Genomic DNA, 21,016 nt, shown 5'->3' with positions numbered 1-21,016 from the left:
ACCCGGGCTTCCAGAGTACTCGGCTCTGCAGCTCCGTAGTAAACAAAGTGTCGCCGCCACCTCCACGCTGGTTTGCTTCCTAGCAATCAAAACACTGAGAAGGCGAGAGAATCACAGAAACACTCGAGAATTACCAGAAAATAACAGAGATCCAAAAAAAATAAAAAAGGTGTGTGAAAGAGAAAAACACCCCGCTACCCCCACCAGCCCACTGCCGCCTCCCGGCGGAAAACCGGGCCCCGCCCAGCCCGGAGCGCACTGGCTGCCCGGGCGGCGGTGCCGCGTGCCCATTGGCTGCGCGAACTGTCGGTCAGGGGCGGGCCGGCGCGCGCGTCGCCGCGGGCGGGGGGCGGCGGCAGATCCCGTAAGTCGGGCGGCCTCGTAGTTGCTGCAGCCGCCGCCGCCGCCGCCGCCACATTCAACAGGCAGCAGCGCAGCGGGCGCGCCGCCGGGCAAAGCGAGCGGCCGCGGCGTCCGTCCGTCCTTCCGTCCGCGGCCCTGTCAGCGGGAGCGCGGCGCAGGCTGTGCCCCGGCTCGGCGGCTCCGGCCCGCCGTCCAGTCCGTGCGGCAGACCCCGAGGAGCCTGGATGTGGATGGCCCCGCGAAGTTAAGTTCTGGGCTCGCGCCTGCACCCCGCCGCGCCTTCCTCCCAGTGTCCGTCCGCTCGGCGCACCGGCTTCGTCCCCCCAAATCCCGGACCGTCTCTTCGCGCCCCCTCGCCCTCTGCCCCCGGTGCTGCGCTCTTCCCCTCTCGGCTCTCTCGCGGCTGGGGGAGGGGCGGGGGTCACCATGGCCGAAGCGCCCCAGGTGGTGGAGATCGACCCGGACTTCGAGCCGCTGCCCCGGCCGCGCTCGTGCACCTGGCCGCTGCCCAGGCCGGAGTTTAGCCAGTCCAGTTCGGCCACCTCCAGCCCGGCGCCGTCGGGCGGCGCGGCTGCCAATCCCGACGCCGCGGCGGGCCTGCCCTCGGCCTCGGCGGCCGCTGTCAGCGCTGAGTTCATGAGCAACCTGAGCCTGCTGGAGGAGAACGAGGACTTCCCGCAGGCGCCCGGCTCCGTGGCGGCGGCGGTGGCGGCGGCTGCCGTGGCCGCCGCCGGGGGACTGTGCGGGGACTTCCAGGGCCCGGAGGCGGGCTGCCTGCACCCAGCGCCGCCGCAGCCCCCGCCGCCCGGGCCGCTGCCGCAGCACCCACCAGTGCCCCCCGCCGCCGCCGGGCCGCTCGCGGGACAGCCGCGCAAGAGCAGCTCGTCCCGCCGCAACGCGTGGGGCAACCTGTCCTACGCTGACCTCATCACCAAGGCCATCGAGAGTTCGGCGGAGAAGCGGCTCACGCTGTCGCAGATCTACGAGTGGATGGTCAAGAGCGTGCCCTACTTCAAGGATAAGGGTGACAGCAACAGCTCCGCGGGCTGGAAGGTGAGCGGCCTCGGCGCGCGGCCGGACCTTGGGGGCGCGGTGGGGCAGGCGAGGGCGCAGCTGTGCAGGTTTGCTCGGCCCGAGGGTGCGGGGCAGGAGGGCAGCGCGTGCCTAGGAGGGCGGGCGCGAATCGGTGGTCGCAGTGGGCTCGCCCGGGTCCGTCCGGGACCGCAGTAGGTGTGCGCGCGCGCCAGAGTCCGCGTGGGACGCGGACAGGGGTTCGTTGGGGAACTAAGTAAAGAACGTGCGTCAAGAAGTGGACGTCAGAGCGGCCGAAAAGTTTGCCAGTGAAAGGAGAAAGGGGTTCGCTGGGAGCGGCACCCCCACGGCCCGCGCTGACTGCTTCGGCTGCCCCTTCCCTCCTTGACCTCCGCGGGGCGAGGGCGGGTCCTCTCCCGCCGCGCCGCGAGGCTGTTTCCGCCGGGCGCGGCGGGGGAGGGCACGGAAAGGGTCCCCGGAGCCTCCCTGCCCCGGGACGGGGCTGCAGGTGGAGGGGACTGGCAGAGCGCGATCGGCTGGGGACGGTGTAAGTCCGGCCACGCAGTTTCGGGAGGCGGTGCGCATTTTGCTTTGTTTTGGTTTTCTCCGGAGTGGCCTCGAGTTCAGGGGGCCGGGCGTCCCGATCCCGAGGTGGCGCCTCCGACACGTGCGAAGGGGCGGCCACCGCCTGCGGAGCGCCGGCGCCCGGCCGCGCGGGGCGAGCTAAAGTTCAAGTGTGACCCTCGGCGGGGGCGGGCGCGGGCGGTGACGAGGGAGGGGCTCTGGGCGCAGGAAGCTAGTGCCTTTAAAGGGCCAGCGCGTCCGGGTCGGGCGCCTTGGGGCCCGCGCTTCCCCATGGGGGAAGCGCCCGAATCTGGTCTTGCCCCTGGTACGAGGCTTTTAGTTAGAAACACAGAGGCTGCCCTGGGGTGCCGGGGGCTGGGATGTGTGCGTCTTTTCCTGCCTTGCTCTACCCTATTCTTGAGCGGGGAGGTCCAGATGGGGGAGCTGGGGGCCAGACGAGGGGCTTTGCGACCAGTGTTTTGACGGAGTCGGAGTGGCGGTGCGCGTTGAGGGAGCGGAGCCTGGAAGGAGGATTTTTGCCTTTCAGAACGTGGCCAGGAGGCACTTCAGCGTGGGGGCAGGCACTTACCGACTCCGAGGAGGGCCTCGGCTAGGTCCGGGGAGGCTTCCCGGGGGCGAGGTCCAGTCGCCGCGCGGCCTCCCCAAGCTGACAGTTTCTCACTGTCACCGGTGGCAGAACTGCTGTAAAGGCTGACTAGTTGAGTAAACACTGTTTTTTGAGACGGAGTCTCGCTCTGTCGCCAGGCTGGAGTGCAGTGGTGCGATCTTGGCTCACTGCAACCTCCGACTCCCTGGTTCACGCGATTCTCTGCCTCAGCCTTCCGAGTAGCCGGGATTACAGGCAGGAACCACCACGCCCAGCTAATTTTTGTATTTTTAGTAGAGACGGCGTTTTACCATGTTGACCAGAATGGTCTCGATCTCCTGACTTCGTGATCCGCCCACCTCGGCCTCCCAAAATGTTGGGGATAACAGGCGTGAGCCACTGCGCCCGGCCGAGCTAAACACCTTTTAAAACAAACTTTCCTCGCCTCTCTTGTCGACTGTATAGCATAATAAAGATTGGTGTTTGCTGCGCAGTTGTTAAACCAAGGTTATTTTACATAGTGTCGTCCCTGTGGTTAAAGCGTGTCAAAAAGGTTAAGTTACTCACACCGTATTGAAGCTCCTGGAGGAGTTCAAGATGCATTTTATTTTTTCCAAAGTATGTTTTAGAGTAAAGGTATCACTTATCGCTTCATTACCAGGCATTACATGCAATTTTACCGAGTGTTTGAAAAAGGTAAAGTGCCTTCTTATCTTTAAGCTCAGCATATGTTCTTTTAAGTCACAAAATCGAAATTGTCTGCCAAGTCTTGTTTTACTTAACATTTGAATTTAAGTACTTGACTTACTTGCTCATCTATCAATTCTATCTCAGCTGTTACAGAGTATTAGCCATTAAATAAAATCCCGCCCCCCCCCTTTTTTTTTGCATTCAAAGTAGTGTATACTTACACCATTCTTTAGTCCTTGGAAATGGATACAACCTACTTCAACTTGCTGGAGTGCCTTTCTTGAAAGATAAAGGCAGTGTTTGGGATATTTTTAGTTTTGCGACTCAAATGGCGTTGTCAGCGTGTTAGTCTTGAACTGGGAATATAACTTATACTTTTTAAGATTTAGGTTTTTAAAAAATAGATTCTGATGTTAAATCATCTTTGCAACCATTTTACCAGGTTCTTGTTCTCATTTTTTTTTTTTTTTAAATGGGAGAATAATTTAGTGTTTTTATTTTTGTTTTTTTGAATTGCCAGAGCTAGGAGACCTGTTAAGGACTAACTGTCTAGAATTGGAGGCCGGCGGGCGGCTCCCAGGGGGAGCCTAATGGGGCTTTGCTCTGGAGTCAGGCTGCTTCTCAAATGAGTAAATGTTTCAGGTGTACGGTCGGTTGATTTAAGTCGGATTACAGCAAGTGCTTTTTCAGTTTGAGTAAAAGAGTATTTTAAGAAGAAAAGAAACAACCTGAGCTGTTCTAACTCATAACTAATCTTCTGGTTAGAGTTTCATAAAAACGAGTTACTTGTTAAAACCAAGTTTCGCTCAGATCTGAAAGATTCCTGTTCTAAGATTCATAAAAGAGAAATTTTATTATGACTTTTAACTTAAATCCAGTTTTTAAATGCAAATCAACCAAAACTTACCTGTTTTAGGACCGAGAAGTTGCTTTGGAACAAAATATTTCCTGTGATTTACTACTGGGAATTAGGCTGAATCTTAAATAGTTTCTTGTGTGCTACTTCCTGGGGACTGCCTGAAAGTTTGAGTCATTTGCATAGGACAGACTAGTTAGGAAGCTGTTAATGAATTCAAAAACTTTTAATGTCATTCTTTAGATAGTTAAGTGCTGGTTATATTTGAAGGATATGCATTTTGTGTTTGTGGGGATGATATGTTAAATGTCTTACACTTGTTTTAATATTGGCTAGAATTGCCATAAAGTCACACACAAGGTGGAACCTAAGGCTTTTGGGAAAACCTGGGATCTTCTAAATCTAGTGCAGTATTTATAAATAGTGAAACTTCATTTTCATGACCTGTTTTCTCACATAGAAAGCCTTCTAAAACTTGGGAAGTGGTATTGTGAACTCCGAATTTTAAAATAAATGGCAGTTTTGAGTTGACTCTTTTGTTTTGATATTATTTGGAACACTGCTTAGGTTAAAAGAATGACTTGATGCCACTTAACTCTGGATACAGAAATTGTTTCACTAGAGGATACCTCTTTGATTTTAATTGAAGATAAAGCTTTTAATCTTTTTTTTTTTTTTTTTTTTTTGAGACAGAGTCTCCCTCTGTCGCCCAGGCTAGAGTGCAGTGGCACAATCTCAGCTCACTGCACCCTTGGCCTCCCTGATGAAAGCGATTCTCCTGCCTCAGCCTCCCGAGTAGCTGGGACTACAGGCGAGTGCCACTACGCCTAGCTAATTTTTTAATTTTTAGTAGAGACAGGGTTTCACCATGTTGGCCAGGATGGTCTCAAACTCCTGACCTTGTGATCCGCCCACCTTGGCCTCCCAAAGTTGCAGTGCCTGGCTCCAAAGCTTTTTATCTTTAAGATAAATTTTTAATTTGGAGTTACATTTCTTATATTTGGCCTAGGAACTGAGAGTGGATTTTCTTATATTTTAAAGTAAATATTCTGTAATTTGGGTATGATCTGTAGGTGAGTAATTTAACCAGCCACAGAAGTCCCGTTAGAAAGATGGCTGCTTTTCTTGTTGCATGGTCACATTTGACCTAGAGAATCCTGGTGAGATTGAGTGGTTAGAGGATCTGAGCCATCTTTCCCACTTCTGGATTGTCACTGAAATTACCTTAAAGAAAGTCTTGATAATCCTTTATACGTATTTGGGGAAATGAGAATGAAGAAAGAATTCAAAATGGGTGAGGGAGTTATGCAGCTAAATGTAGTGTCTTATTCAAGGCCGAAAGTTACCTGGGTGTGCCTGACAGCTGAAACATTTCGTTCAGAAATTCCAAAATCGATGCCAAATCAGAATACTTTATTTCAGATTCCCAAGAACTTTACTTTTTATACATGGTTTTGTGTCAAGTCCTTGGTTCAGGGGATGGTAAGAAGATTGGCCACTGTTTTTGAATGATACTGTTTTTGTTTTTGTTGTTGTTGTTTTTCTGAGAGAGGGTCTCACTCTCTTGTCCAGGTAAGAGTGCAGTGGCTTGATCTCAGCTCACTGCAGCCTCTGCCTGCGCTGGGCTTAAGTGATCCTCCTGCCTCAGCCTCCCGAGTATAGAGTACTAGGGATTACAGGTGGGAGCCAGGCCCAGTTGTTTTTTTTTTTTTTTAATGAAAAACACTTGACTACTGAAAATAAGGCGTTTTAATTCTCAATTTTAACTGTAAATATGAAAAAAGTTAAAGGTCTTCAAGGCCCCAGAATTGCTGAAAAGGTATCACATTGGTGGTAGACACAGGTATTGATGGATTTCATGCTCTGCACACACAGGGAATCTTCTCAGAGGCAATATGAAATGGGGATGAGGGAGAAGAATATTCAGTGGTGAGTCAGAATCCTTGTAGACTGTAAACATGTTGCCTGTCCTGTGCTTCTAGCCCTTTCATCCAAGCGTCTAAACTGCAGTTTTGTATTAGACTTTCTAAGATAGCAGCTGTGTTTGGCTGGAATTTCTTTGGGGAAGCCTGAATGATTTGCATTTTTCTGGAACACTCTGCCCTTGGAAACTACCCAGTTCTCTGGCATCATGGGAATTTACCCAGCCATTTTTTGGCCTATATGTGCTGTAGCTCTGGGGCTTCCTCTTGGAAAGGCAGTGTAAATACCTCATAGTGAATGGGGAAAGCAGAATTTTCGATTGTGTGGGAGTTTGTCTGCTTCCCTGCAGTTCAAGATTTGCCTTTGCCTTTGCAGCAACAACTTGAAGAGACTCGCTCAACCCCCCAGGATCTCACTGGGGTCATATAACCTTCCATCTTTTCTTGGTGCATACGGAATTCTGATGCTTCCGGTGGTGTTCCTCAGTTGTGAAACAGAGTAGGCCACATGCACTTGAAAAAGTGTTTGTTTTGGTGCCTAAGGGATATACTGTGTACAAATCCTGTAAGTGTGGAAGACATCTTCCTCTTTGCCAGTTGCTGATGAGGATGAACAAAAATCAAGTCAGTGGCACAGAAATTCTTTGTAGATATTACTACTTGATATCTGTAGTCTTAAAAGGAACAGAAGAAACTTGAAAAATACATTTTGTATGTTGGTTATTTTATGTGGTTCAAGCTTTTTAAAAACTTTCTTTTTTCATTAGCATCCCAGTTTATTCCACTCAGTCTGCCTATGGCTTATCAACTTAGTAGGTTAAGCACTGCAAATAATTGAGTCTTGGGTTGACTTATTCTTGCCACTTGGCAGGCATTTGGGCTACTTTTTTTTTCCTTTTACCATTTTTGTATAGGTTTGACAAAAGTTAAAAAAGCAATTTAGTTTTGACATTAAGCCTAATACAACTGAAACGGTAAATCTGCAGCTCCTTATCATTTAGTGAATTTTTACCTTCATGTATTACTTTAATAAGGGCATAAATTCAAAATGTGTCCTTTATTTCAAGCCATGTTCATTACAGGAAAAAAAGTTGAGGGAGAACTATGCAGGGAAGTAGCCTCTGTAGCCCCCAATTCTGGTTTTCGTTCTGATGATCACTAAAGCTGCACTCTTTATGGGAGTTGGGTGTGTGTGTCAAAGTCTTCCTTTTCTTCACTTTGCTTTGAGAAATCCTTTCTCATCTTGGATTTCATTGCCGTGTACTACCCTGGGCCTCTTGTCATCTGACTTTCCAGTTGGTTCACTTATTTTTCCTTCTCCTCTCCTCAATCGTAAATATACCTCAGGACTAGTTACTGACTGCTTCTCTGCTCTTTCCTAAGTAACTTACTCCTCTGTTGCCTTGTGTGTCCAATTACCTAAAGACTGTGGATGTCCCACTTTTGCCTCAAATCCTGTATGTCTAAAACCAAGCATACTGCATTTCCCCCTGCCCTCAGATGGCTCATCTTGAGGTCCCCAGTTGGGTTAATGGTCTAGTTAGCTCTCTCCCTGGTTCTCAAACCTTGATGTCCTCTTGAGCACTCTCCTGGTGTTTAGTGTTCCCAAGTCTGTTAACTCTTCTTTCTCAGGGTCTGCTGAGACTTTAACCATTCCCCTAGTTTAGCTTTTAATATTTTAGGCCGACCATCCTGTCCCCAGAGCTTAGATCATCTTGTGCCCCAAAATTTTGCAGATCTTGCTCAGTCTGCAAGGCTCAAGTCAGTTCACCTACTTCCGATTTTGGCTCCTGCCCAGAGGAATTTTTGCCCTCTGAGTAAATATCTTATAATCATTTAATTCGTGCTGCTCTGTATTACCTATAATTTAACTGTAACCTATGCGTGTCTTGGCTTCTCAGTTGTGAATAACGTTAGGAAAAAACTTCTGTTTTGAAACGTGAGTTTTTTATATTTCAGCTTCCTGTGTGCTGAGATTATCACAATCTGTATCATGTGAGAATAGTTTAAGAAGTAGTATAACTAAAGAACAGTGATTATTTTATTTTCAACAGATTGTCAAAGTACTTTTTTTTCCATTTATTTGTTGATTGATTACTGTGTACAAAATGTGCTAGGTGCTTTTGAGTGGTAGCAGTGACTCAAAACATAGATCCAGTAGGAAGACTAGATGCGACATATAAATAACTGTGATACACAGTGGGAAGAGTTAAGTGTCTTAGAGAAAAATGAAGTTCTGTATTGGCCAGTGAACCAGGCATTGAGAATGGGAGAACGGGCCTGGCACAGTGGCTCACGTCTATAATCCCAGCACTTTGAGAGGCTGAGGTGGGCAGATCCTCTGAGGTCAGGAGTTAGAAATCAACCTGGCCAACGTGGCGAAACGCCATCTCTATTAAACATATAAAAATTAAACAGGTGTGATGGCGCTCATTTGTAGTTCTAGCTACTTGGGAGGCTGAGGCAGGAGAATCGCTTGAACCTGTGGGGCAGAGTTGTGGTTAGCCGAGATCATGCCACTGCACTCCAGCCTGAGCGACAGAGCAAGACTTTCATCTCAAAAAAAAAAAAAAAAAAGAGAAAGAAAATGGGATGACAGATTGTTCCCTTACAGTTTTGCTATGAATATTTTCAACCATTCAGCAAAGTTGGAAGAATCTTAAATTGAACGCTCTAATACCTACTACCTTTTCTACTATTCCCATTTCTTTATGCTTGCTTGATCATATATTTGTGTAAATGCACACCTTTCTGTCCATCAGTTCATCTGATTTTCAAGATATATTTTTGGGATGGTAGACTGGAATTCATAAAGGCCTGAAAATACAGGAAGCATCAGTTTCTCTGAGTGATAGACATATGAAATATACAAAGTTTGAAAAGTCTAGGTTGGGGCTGGGCGTGGTGGCTCAGGCCTGTAATCCCAGCACTTTGGGAGGCCAAGGCGGGTGGATCACAAAGTCACGAGATCAGATCATCCTGGCCAACATGGTGAAACCCTGTCTCTACTAAAAATAGAAAAATTAGCTGAGCATGGTGGTGCATGCCTGTAGTCCCAGCTACTTGGGAGGCTGAGGCAGGAGAATCGCTTTAACCTGGGAGGCGGAGATTGTAGTGAGCTGAGATCATGCCACTGCACTCTAGCCTGGGACAGAGCCAGACTCTGTCTCAAAAAAAAAAAAAAAAAAAAGTCTAGGTAGGAAGGACACATGAAAATAACGTTTTGTTATAGATCAAACTTATGAAATGATATCTTTGCTTTTGCAAAATAAGAAATGAAAATATGATTACATTAAAAACATTTAAAAATGTAACTTCTTAGGAACACACTTGTGTAAATATGGAGACCTATGGGATGCAATTTAAAGCCAGTGTCCTATAGCCAATTTTGAAACTGACGTACGGAATTTGGTTATACATAGAACCGATTATGTAATTGACTTCATGTGAATAGTTGGCATTTACAATGTATTTAGCTTTTTGCCTGATCTGTTCTTTAAAATTAACTTCAATGAGGTCCAGGGTCCTGGTAACAGAGTGATTCAAAAAAAGAAAGATTACTATTAAATATAATTCTTGTTTTTTTGAAAAATGAGAAATTCTGAAGTCAGGAATTTCAAAATATACGTAAGACAATTGTAAAGGAGGGTTATATTGGCTTGAAAAGATACTTCAAAATGTAACTGTTGGTTCTAATATTGCGCTAGCTAAATATTAGATATTCATGATAGCTTTCTCATTGTAATGTTTCTCTTCCCACCAACCCAAGTGCAAGAATGAAGATTATAATATGGGGCATTTCAGTAGATCCAGAAGAGGTTAAATTTAAGCCAGACCCAAAATTGACACCATGCAGGCCAACAGGACTGAATGTATTCAGTGTAAAGTGTACTTGGAGTGAGTCCGACTAGCTCATGTTGAACCAAAAGGTTTATGCAGTAAAAACAGCATTGTGGCACATCAGAAGGTACAGATACAGATTAATTAAAACTCATCAGCCATTTAGAAATAACAAGTGTTGAGGAAAGCTGTCTGGGCGCAGTGGCTCACACCTGTAATCCCAGCACTTTGAGAGGTTGAGGTGAATGGATCACTGGAAGCCAGGAATTGGCCTGGGCAATATGGTGAAATCCTGTCTCTACTAAAAATACAAAAAACAGTTGTGGTGGTGCATGCCTGTGGCCTCAGCTACTTGGGAGGCTGAGGCATGAGAATCCCTTGAACTCATGACGTAGAGGCTGCAGTGAGCTGAGATTGTGCCACTGTAGTCCAGCCTAGGTGACAGTGAGACTCTGCCTTAAAAAAAAATGCAGAAAGCTATTTTACTAATATATTTGTCCCTATAGAAGCAAACATTTTATTTAAAAGATACACTGCTGCTCAGTCATGGGAGACAGTTAAAGTAAATGAAAAGCCCACTACCATGAGGTTTTATTAAATGTCTAAGTTACCTTCCATGTGGAAAAAAATAGCTTTCAAAGCATACCAGGATCTCACACTTGCATGATTGTTAATGATGTCAGAGAAAATTAGTCAAAACCAACTAGGAAACGATATGGAATTGACCAGCCTAATTTTTTTTTTGAGATGGAGTCTTACTCTGCCACCTGGGTTGGAATGCAGTGATCCAGTCTCAGCTCACTGCAACCTCTGTCTCCCAGGTTCAAGCAATTCTCCTGCCTCAGCCTCCCAAGTAGCTGGAATTGCAGGCACACCATGCCTGGCTAATTTTTGTATTTTAGTAGAGATGAGGTTTCATCATGTTGACCAGGCTGGTCTCAAACTCCTGACTTCAAGTGATCTGCCCACCTTGGCCTCTCAATGTGTTGGGATTACTGGTGTGAGCTCCCATGCCCTGCCGACCACTATTGATGTTTGTAGATCCAGTGAAGTTCAGAATTAACAGCTCATCTTTGGTCTTTTCATTTCTGTAAGTAAAGGTATTATGTAAGACATCTTCATCCTTCAACTCTTTTCTCATCTTGGTTCTAATTTTGAAGGGAAGAAATGTAGTAGGGTCTTACCTTCCTTAGGGAGGGGAGGTAGATAATTTCTTCCAAGGTAGCCTATCTCTGCTGACCTTGAGTCCTATGAGTTCTTTAATCCTTAGAGACCTCTTCCTTCTCAGAGGCCAGTACCACCTCTAAAGTGTCGTGGGCTCCTTGGTCTACTCTGCAGCACCCCTCATCTGGGAAGTGCTGTTACCTCCAACAAGCCCCACTCTATCTTTTATACATCTCTGGCCAGCCACACAGAAATTTCCACGCTGCCAACTTTTTCAGTGTGATGTGGTTCCAGCGTCTCTATACAGATCTTTGAGACCTAAAGAGAAAATCTTTTTCTGCCTTGATGTATTTTCTCCCTAGATGATATTTGTCTTAATAACAATGTCATTCATTCTTTGCGCAATTCCAGTTACAAAGCTGGTCCTAATTATATATCCCATGAACTTAACAGCTGTGGAGCTCCTACCCATCTTACCTGATTAAAGCGAACCTGTGATGAGAAAGAGGGTGGAAAAGATTTCCCTTGTGTCCTTTTGTTCTTTTTTGTTTGATTAAAGATACTTCTTGGTTAAGCAGTTTTTCTCAATTGCTGTTCCTCACAATCTGGAAAATAAGTGATGGTTTTGGGAATCTCTGTATTACCATATCTCTATGTTAGAGATATGATAAAGCATCCAAGTTGAGGGGAAAAAGATGTGTTTCTGTTTACAACTATGGCTCCCCCATCTTGAAGGTTTTAAGAGTACTGCCTTGGTAAATACTGGTGAGCACTTACAAAGTATATACTGGTGAGGGGCCGAATTTGCTCAGTTAAAAGTGTGAAAGTAGCTAAGTGAACCTGGTATCAGGAAAGGGAGGGAAACTCAGTGGTTGCATTTTGTAACTGCAGTAAAAAAGCCAAAGTGCATGATTAATCCTCTAAGTCTTATTTGGGCCTAATGAGGAAAGGAGGAAGAGAAAGGAAAAAAAGAGAAGAGAAAAAACCTTTTTTATGTCAGTATAGAACAATCAAATCCACACTGTGACTGTCACTGCCTCAAGAATCTGCCAAAACAAGAGCTCCTGGCTAATCCACATTTGGATTATGTGGGAAGATAAAGATTTCTTCAATGGCTTGGCATTCTGAAGAGTTAGCTGAGGCCTGGAGGCACTGGGCTTTGTCTCCTCAGTGTTTCTGCCCTTTCCTTTCATAATGGTTTTCCTTTTTTAATTAAAAAATTAGTGTCTTTCCTCTGCTGGTAACCATGCCCATGAAGCCTACCGTGCTCAGAAGCCTGCCGTGCAAGTGGCTGAGGGAAAACCCCTCTTTGAGTGAGGAATCCCCAGCACAGAATGAGAGGGTCTTCATCTTTGCAGTGGTGGCAAGGGTGAGAGTGACAAGGCACCCTGCATTCTGTTCTGAAAAGAAATGCATTTAGAGGCTGGGCACTGCCTCATGCCTGCAATCTCAGCACTTTGGGAGGCCGAGGCGGGCAAATCATGAGGTCAAGAGTTTAAGACCAGCCTGGCCAACATGGTGAAACCCTGTCTCTCCTGAAAATATAAAAGTTAGCTGAGCGTGGTGGTGTGTGCCTGTAATCCTAGCTACTCAGGAGGCTGAGGCAGGAGCATCCCTTGAACCCGGGAGTTGGAGGTTGCAGTGAGCCGAGATCGCGCCATTGCACTCCAGCCTGGGTGACAGAGACTCAGAGACTGTCTTGGGAGGCGGGCCTCAGGGGGAAGAAACGCATTTAGATTTCAAATGTAGTTTGCAGGGAGAAATTATAATGGAACACCTAATTCCCAGGCTCAGAAATATTGTGTTCTTCAAAACTTGAGAACAGAATAACCACGTAAACATTTGGGCGTGGTCCATACAAGTACACGTCAAATACTTGAGACATTTTGGTTGCTTGGAAGCAAGGTCAAAGGAAATGGTTTGCATATGGATTAGCCAGAAGCTCTTATTTTGGTGGATTCTTGAGGCAGTGACAGTCACAGTGTGGATTTGATTGTTCTATATTGACATGAAAAACATTTTTTCTCTTCTCTAACCTTCAGGGTAGGGTTGCATAGGTAACATCAAGGTAAGTATGTTCAGTCACCATAATCTTGTGTCAGAGATGATGTGGCTTCATGACCTGTGAGGTTTAATTTGCAGAATCATCAATTTGGGCTGGCATGGTGGCTCACCTCTGTAATCCCAGTACGTTGGGAGATTACCTGAGGTCAGGAATTCGAGACCAGCCTGGGCAACACGGCAAAACCCCATCTCTACTAAAAATACAAAAATTAGGCAGGTGTGTTGGCAGGCCCCTGTAATACCAGCTACTTAGGAGTCTGAGGGGAGAAGAATCGCTTGAACCTGAGAGGTAGAGGTTGCAGTGAGCCGAGATCATGTCATCACACTTCAGCCTGGGCGACAGAGGGAGACTCAGTCTCAAAAAAAAAAAAAAATCACCAATTTGCCACATCAGTAGGTTTCAGCCTGCCATCATACTATGCTGTGATTTGAATATAGGAGAAAGCTGGCTATCTTGAGTTACAGTTACCTCATCTGTTTGTAGCAGAACTCTCTGCAGGGTTACCTCCTAAGCGGGGACGGGGGAGGGAGGAGAGGGGAACTTGCAAAACTTGTAAATATCAACTGGGGTTGTTTGTGTACTTGGCACCAAGCTGGTTGCATTGGAAACTTTTCTCTCTGGATGGGTAGGTATGTAGGCCATCATGAAATTTACATGTGATGAATGGGAAAGCTTCCTGTGGATCATCCTACCCTGAGAGTTCTGTAATCTGTGTCTGAATTGGTCTGTCTCCTTCAACCTTTTAGGATTTAATTTTCTCTTTAGTGGCCCATTATGACATTTACATACGTTGAATTTGAAAGATTCCTATACTCAGTGTCTTCTGTTACTGGTGTGCCTGGAGCAGTTTGTGCGATTTGTGACATTTGTGAGATAGAATGAATTTTGTAGGACCTGGATTTATTTGTAATAAATTATATTGTAAATGTATATTTATATGTATATATGTCATGCATTTGTATTAACATGAAAGCTTTCTGATTATGATGAAACACTTTTTAAACACTTAGGTGACAACTACATATTAGAGATATCAAAATTTTACCGTTTTTTTTTTCTCTTGAAGTATTTGGTATAATTAAAAAAGATAAATGCTAAGGAAAATTATCAGGGTTAAAGATACCTGTAATTAGGTGTGTTTTGATGTTACTGACATCTTTCCTGGTTTTGGAGTGGATATTTTCCCTGCTGTGACCTCTGTGCTCTGTGGTTGTTCCTAGGGTATTATATTCCAGTAATTCTGGATGTTTCTTTAAGGTGCTTTGTATTTCTTGAAATGCCATTTTGATACTTTCAATGTTCTGAGCTATACCTAAATTGTACTTTTCATAAATAAAAAGAAAGCAGAGTCCAGCCAGGCCAGGCAGAGAGAGTGGTGTGCACCTATATAGCCTCGGCTGTTCGCTAGGCTGAGGCCAGAGGATCCTTTGAGCCCAGGAGTTCAAGACCAGGCTGGGCAACACACTGGGACCATGTTTCTTAAAAAAACAAAAACCAGGCGGGGCATGGTGGCTCATGCCTGTAATCCTGGCAGTTTGGGAGGCCAAGGTGGCCAGATCATGAGGTCAGGAGATCAAGACCATCCTGGCTAACACAGTGAAGTGAAACCCCACCTCTATTAAAAACACGAAAAATTACCTGGTTGTGGTGGCACGCGCCTGTAGTTCCAGCTACTCGGGAGGCTGAGGCGGGAGAGTTGCTTGAACCTGGGAGGCGGAGGTTGCAGTGAGCACTCTGCAGTGGTTGCATAGAGCCACTGTACTCCAGCCTGGGTGACAGAGCGACACCTCCGTCTCAAACAAACAAAAATCAAAAAGTGAAAAAAGCTAGTCCGGGCATGGTGACTCACACCTGTAACTCCAGCACTTTGGGAGGCAGAGGCGGCAGATCACTCGAGGTCAGGAGTTCGAGACCAGCCTGGCCAATATGGTGAAACCCAGTCTCTACTAAAAATACGAAAATTAGCTGGGCAAGCCTCTAGTCCCTGCTATGGGAGGCTGAGACAGAATTGCTTGAATCCAGGAGGTGGAGGTTTTAGTGAGCCAAGATCACGCCACTGCACTCTACCCTGGGTGATAGATTGAGACTCCATCTCAAAAAAAAAAAAAAAAAGCTAAACAAAAGCAGAATCCAGATTACTAAAATAAAAAAAAATTTAAAAAGCATGATTGTCACAGGCTTCAAGAATTACCTGCCTGTTCTTGAGCGTTTGGGCCTGTCCCTGTGCTTGAAGAGTGGACCCTCAGGGTGTCACTGCCCTTCTTTGTGATCTTTTTTTTTTAGCCTGCAGTTCTCCCTGTGGTGTCTAATTCAAGAATAAATATCTTTTTTTTTTGACGGTCAATCTTGCTTTGTTGCCAGGTTGGAGTGCAGTGGTGAGGTATCTGCTCACCGCAACATCTACCTCCCGGGTTCAATTGATTCTCTTGCCTCAGCCTCCTGAGTAGCTGGGACTATGGGTGCGTGCCACCATGCCTGGCTAATGTTTTGTATTTTCAGTAGAGATGGGGTTTCACCGTGTTAGCCAGGATGGTCTCGATCTCCTGACCTCGTGATCCACCCGCCTCAGCCTCCCAAAGTGCTGAGATTACAGGCGTAAACCACTGCACCTGACCTACAGAAATAAATATTCTTAATCTGTTCAGCTTAATTGAGATTCAGATCTTTTAAAAAGTAGTTTTGTCAGAGGTGTGTGAACCAGAGCAACTCCATTTTGAATAGGAGCTGAGTAAAATGAGGCTGAGACCTACTGGGCTGCATTCCCAGATGGTTGAGGCATTCTAAGTCACAATGAGATAAGAGGTCAGCACAAGATACAGATCATAAAGACCTTGCTGATTAAACAGGCTGGAGTAAAACCCACCAAAACCAAGATGGCCACGAGAGGGACCTCCGGTTGTCTTCACTTCTGCACTCCCACAAGCCCCATGGCAGTTTACAAATGCTGTGGCAACGTCAGGAAGTTACCCTATATGGTCTAAAAAGGGGAGGCATGAATAATCTATTCCTTGTTTAGCATATCATCAAGAAATAACCATAAAAATGGGCAACCAGCAGCCCTAAGGGCTGCTTTGTCTATGGAGTAGCCATTCTTTTATTTCTTTACTTTCCAAATAAACTTGCTTTCACTTTACTCTAGGGACTTGCCCAGAGTTATTTCTTGTGTGAGATCCAAGAACCGTCACTTGGGGGTCTGGACGGGGACCCCTTTCCTGTAACAGTTTGAATGTTAAAGTTTGTGCCATTGCATTCTTTAGTGTGATTGCTTTATTTTGAACTAGGGGTAGAGAATATGGGGGATGTGGAATAAACTGAAGGGAATATATCAATACAGATGGAGCCCATAATTTATGGTGAATTTCTCCTTTCTCAAACAATTAGAGGGTCTATGTTTGAAGTCAGTTTCTCAATTTATTGCCTAATTTGATTATATGCCTTATACATTATATTTCTAAGAAAAAAATTAAAATTGTTATTGTACCCTGTGATCTCATTGAACAATGTAAATGATCTCGGATTATATAAAATGCTTAACCTACTTAATAATTTCCCTTGTGGTGAAAATACGGACACATTTTAATCAAAGTCACGCTGTTGATGGTTATGTTTCTTAGACTAACCATGACTTCCTCCTGTGTTTATAGCAAGAAGGGAAAAGGAAAACACTTTTATCCACGGGAGTCATCAATTCTGTCATGATTGACAACTTGGAGGCCTCCAATTAAGCCTCATTTACACCCCCCATTTTTGTTTCAGAGAATTCATTTTAAAGGATATTGGGAGGAAGAAGTAACTAGTCAGAGAGAGAAAATGAGAACTTAAAACACTTCAGAATCTAGGGTAATGCATCAGAGGGATTCTTTTCGAGGCAGACTTGTCTGTGATCCTTAACTGTGTGACTACACTCCAGGGATTTGAAATGAAGACATCCCCTTCCCACTTAGTCATGTGCCCTTATGAAGCTTGTTTCTGTGTGGCTTGCTGAGACTCACTTAAAATGACATTGAGTTTTATTAAACCTTAAGGTTTGTGATGGGCATTTTGCACAAAAGCCCACTTCTCCAGGGGATGTGTCCCTGCTCCCTCAGGTTGCTATCTTGTTACTCTGGCCTGAAACAAGTTAACAGCCACCTTCCTGCAGACCTGCACAAGGCACATCACATCAAGGGCTGCTGATTAGAGCATAATGACTTGTTAGATCATGTTTATTGTGCAGATGAACCTGAATGTTACTAGGACAGCATATCCACATAGGCTTAAGAAAAATTAAGAAAACTTAATTTTTAAAATTTTTTTCATTTTTAATTTTTTTGAAAACTTCATTTTTAATGCCCTTTCTGTCTTTCATCAGGCTAAAGCTTTTGGATTTGTGATTACTCATTCTGTCTATAAATATATTAACAGTATTTTTGGGCTGGCCAGATATGGGGCATGACCTTTGACATCCTGCTTGGCGATGCCTGGGAATTTGACATCCTTCAATTTAGATGGAATTCCCTTGTTTTGTTTCCTGTGATAGTGTGGGGAAATACACATTTTGGCTCCTTCAGCAGAGGAAGACAGGAAAAAAGTAAAATTGGAATGCAGTAAGAAAGTATTAATAATTTTATTTCTGCTGGGTATAGTTGAATGCCCATGCTTTTTATGGAAGCCTTAGCCTATGAAAATAGTGCACAATCATAAGAAAATGCTAAAAATCACATTTAGTTTTTGTGTTTTTAAATTTGAATTTATTTTTTTGACGAGTCTGACATTTTGGGGTGTTTGAACTGTTTCGCATCTAAGTATGCATGGTAGAAAGAATTTTTGTGATTCCTTTACTAGTATCGCCAATACCAAGTATCAACAGTGGGAAAGAACTGCAAAAGGAAACCCTTAGCCCATTCGTGTTTCTATTTCGACCTGAGGAAGAGAGCGTTCTGCTGCTACTAACTGAAAGTTTATGACTGTGCTTCTGTTTTCTGAATGTAATCAGAATCTTCATCAATAATTATCCCTGTAGGGGAACACAAAATGGCTTTCCTCTACTCTAGGTTCTTTGGCTGAGCCATGAATTAAATTGACATAAGACAGACTAACAGGATTAAAAAAAAATTGTAGTTTTGTATGCACTGGTGACTTGAAGAAGAGTCAGATGATTGAAGCTTATGGAGCATCCTCAGCTATAAGTTAATGGGGATTATACAGATAAAGAGAAAAAGACAAAGAGGCTCTTACCACTCTTGCTTTGACCAGACTTTGTAGGCAGAGACGTGGGAGCCCGATGTGGTAAGAAGTCTTAGCTGCAGCTGGCGTTTTGCCACGGCTCTCAGGATCCTGCAGCTGGAGCAGTCCTGGAGCTAGTGGTATCCTAGCCAGTGAAGGATGCTCCAAATTGGGCACCAGAAGCTATATGGCAGGGAAAAATTGCTTCCCCCATCATTCTAGGTTCTTTGGTTGGACCATGATTTAAATTGATACAAGAAAACTGGGCACAGTGGCTTGTGCTTGTGATCCTAGTGCTTTGGGATGTCCAGGTGGGTGGATCACTTGAACTCAGGAGTTGGAGAGCAGCCTGGCCAACATGGCGAAACCCCATCTCTACTAAAAATACAAAAATTAGCCAGGTGTGGTGGTGCATGCCTGTAATCCCAGTTATTTGTCAGACTGAGGCATGAGAATTGCTTGAACCCAGGAGGTGGAGGCTGCAGAGAGCTGAGATTGTATCACTGCACTCTGGCCTTGGTGACAGAGCAAGATTCTATTGGGGGTGGGGGTGGGAAGAAATAAATTGACACAAGGTAGACTCTAACAGGAGAAAGAAAGCATTTTATTTATACCTAAGTTTGCACAAGAGTCCCACAAAATATAATGCAGGTTGCTTGATTGAAGCTTGTATTGTGTACTGAGCTACAGAAAAGAATTAGGGTTTGGGGTATTTTGGGAGGGGGGTGGCCACACAAGTTCTATGAGGATGAGGGGAAGAATTATATGATGAAGAAAAATTGTCTTGCTCGCCGGGCGCGGTGGCTGACGCCTATAATCCCAGCACTTTGGGAGGCTGAGGCGGGTGGATCACAAGGTCAAGAGATCGAGACCATCCTGGTCAACATGGTGAAACCCCGTCTCTACTAAAAATACAAAAAATTAGCTGGGCATGGTGGCACGTGCCTAATCCCAGCTACTTGGGAGGCTGAGGCAGGAGAATTGCCTGAACCCAGGAGTTGGAGGTTGCGGTGAGCCGAGATTGCACCATTGCACTCCAGCCTGGGTAACAAGAGCAAAACTCCGTCTCAAAAAAAAAAAAAAAAAAAAATTGTCTTGCTCTTGGAAATAAAATCTCAAGTAATAAAAGTTGTGTGGAGCAGCCCTATTCCTGGTACAGATATTTTACTAATGTACATTTCCTTTATAGATGCAAATTTCTTTTTACAAAAGAAAAAAAGGACAGTTTTTCTTGTCATCTCTGTGTCTGCAGTATCTCAAAATATACCAAGGAAGTATATTTTGGGGTGGCATATTCTGATCTCCTGCCGTCATATTTTGGGGTAGTGTGTCCTGGGCCCCAACATCCCTTTTGAAATGTTATAAAGTTCAAATATCCAAAATTTGATGAAGTGGAGAGAAATTGTTGAAGCTAGAATTTAATATTTACCTTTTAGAAGTCAACTTTTGCTTTAACAAGAAAAGCACAGTTCCCTCACCCCCCCCCCCAGATAATCAATTAGTAGGCTTGCGTTTTGTTCATTAATTTTTTCATTTCCCAGCTAAGGCTGATATCCATGGTTGACTACTTAAAAATTTAGATTGTGGGGAGTCTGTCTTTTCTGTTCTCAATTATTCACTACATGAAGAGTGTCATGACTTTTGAGGGTACACAGCTAAATGGCTGATATTAAAAATGAGTACTTTTTTATCACCTCCTACTTTCCTTCCCTAGTTTTTCATCTCTTCTTTGCTTTCCTTCTTATTTTCAGCCCCCTCATTTAAAATATTTGACTTGAATACATTTCTCTTAACTTTCATTAGATGAAAAATTTCTTTAAAGGTCATCGCTGGCTGCTGGTGTGAGTTTTAAGTTTGCTACAGCAATCCTGTTGTACTTATTACTACCTTTAGAAGTAGTCATTATTAACAGAACTGATCCCACTTAGAAACATTTGCAGGTGATGATGATACACTTCACACTGGGTGTGAACACGCTGCAGGTCACCTTAAACAAGGCCCATAAAGAGGAGATCCACAAGAATGACTTAGGGAAGTGAGCTAAATGGAAGTTACCTCTGTGTATTTTCACCTTTTAAACTGGAAGTGTGTAAGTATGTGTTTGTCTTACTGTAGTTTTGCTACTTTCGTTGTGTTCTGGTAATTAGGACCTTTAAAATGGGAAGGGGTGAGAAACAGTTTTTCTGGCATCTGATAGTTTGGATGTATAGATATAAATTTCCACTGAAACTGCACCTACCCAATCCATTTCGTACTGTGACATGTAGTTAACTCCTATTTGACTTTTGAGAAGAGAGAACTACAAAATGCAGAAATACCAAGGTGAGAGATAAGGAATTACAGTATTTCAGTATTCTAGACGTGCATGTCACCAGCCATTCTCAGTGAACTAAATGCTTTTGTGTTTTCAGTGTTGGCTCAACTCTGTCTCCAGCTGTAGTCTGTTTGAGCAAATTTTGCAACCTTCCTGCCGCATCTGTGTTGAATGCTAAGATTAGTACCTTTGAGATGAGAAGTGTTGGTGGCTGCCTTCACATTCCAAAGTTCTTAATTTTAATTTATGGCTTAGAGAATATGAGACCATGGACTGGAGAAGTCTCTTAACGTTAATAAAAGGAGTTCAATTCTCAGGGTTGTTTGGTTTTTGTGATTGAATGAGGATGGGAGACAATACTGCCATTCTCTGTGTTTTGGGTGAATAATCCCAA

At 44.6% G+C, this 21,016-nt stretch overlaps 1 protein-coding gene across 1 annotated transcript in view; it reads left to right on the top strand.

Moving 5' to 3' along the window:
• Positions 1–357: 357 nt before the first annotated feature.
• FOXO1 (forkhead box O1) overlaps positions 358–21,016 on the top strand; it is a 107,428-nt gene continuing 86,769 nt past the window's right edge. Inside the window, exon 1 of the mRNA XM_008998169.5 lies at positions 358–1,416. Coding sequence (XP_008996417.3) covers positions 790–1,416 — 627 coding nt within the window. The 5' untranslated portion in view covers positions 358–789. The remainder of the gene's footprint in view (positions 1,417–21,016) is intronic.

Source organism: Callithrix jacchus, chromosome 5, assembly GCF_049354715.1.
Source record: "Callithrix jacchus isolate 240 chromosome 5, calJac240_pri, whole genome shotgun sequence".
NCBI classification, from domain to species: Eukaryota; Metazoa; Chordata; class Mammalia; order Primates; family Cebidae; genus Callithrix; species Callithrix jacchus.
The sequence above is the reverse complement of the archived record's forward strand: the minus strand, read 5'-3'. Positions and strand labels throughout refer to the sequence as shown.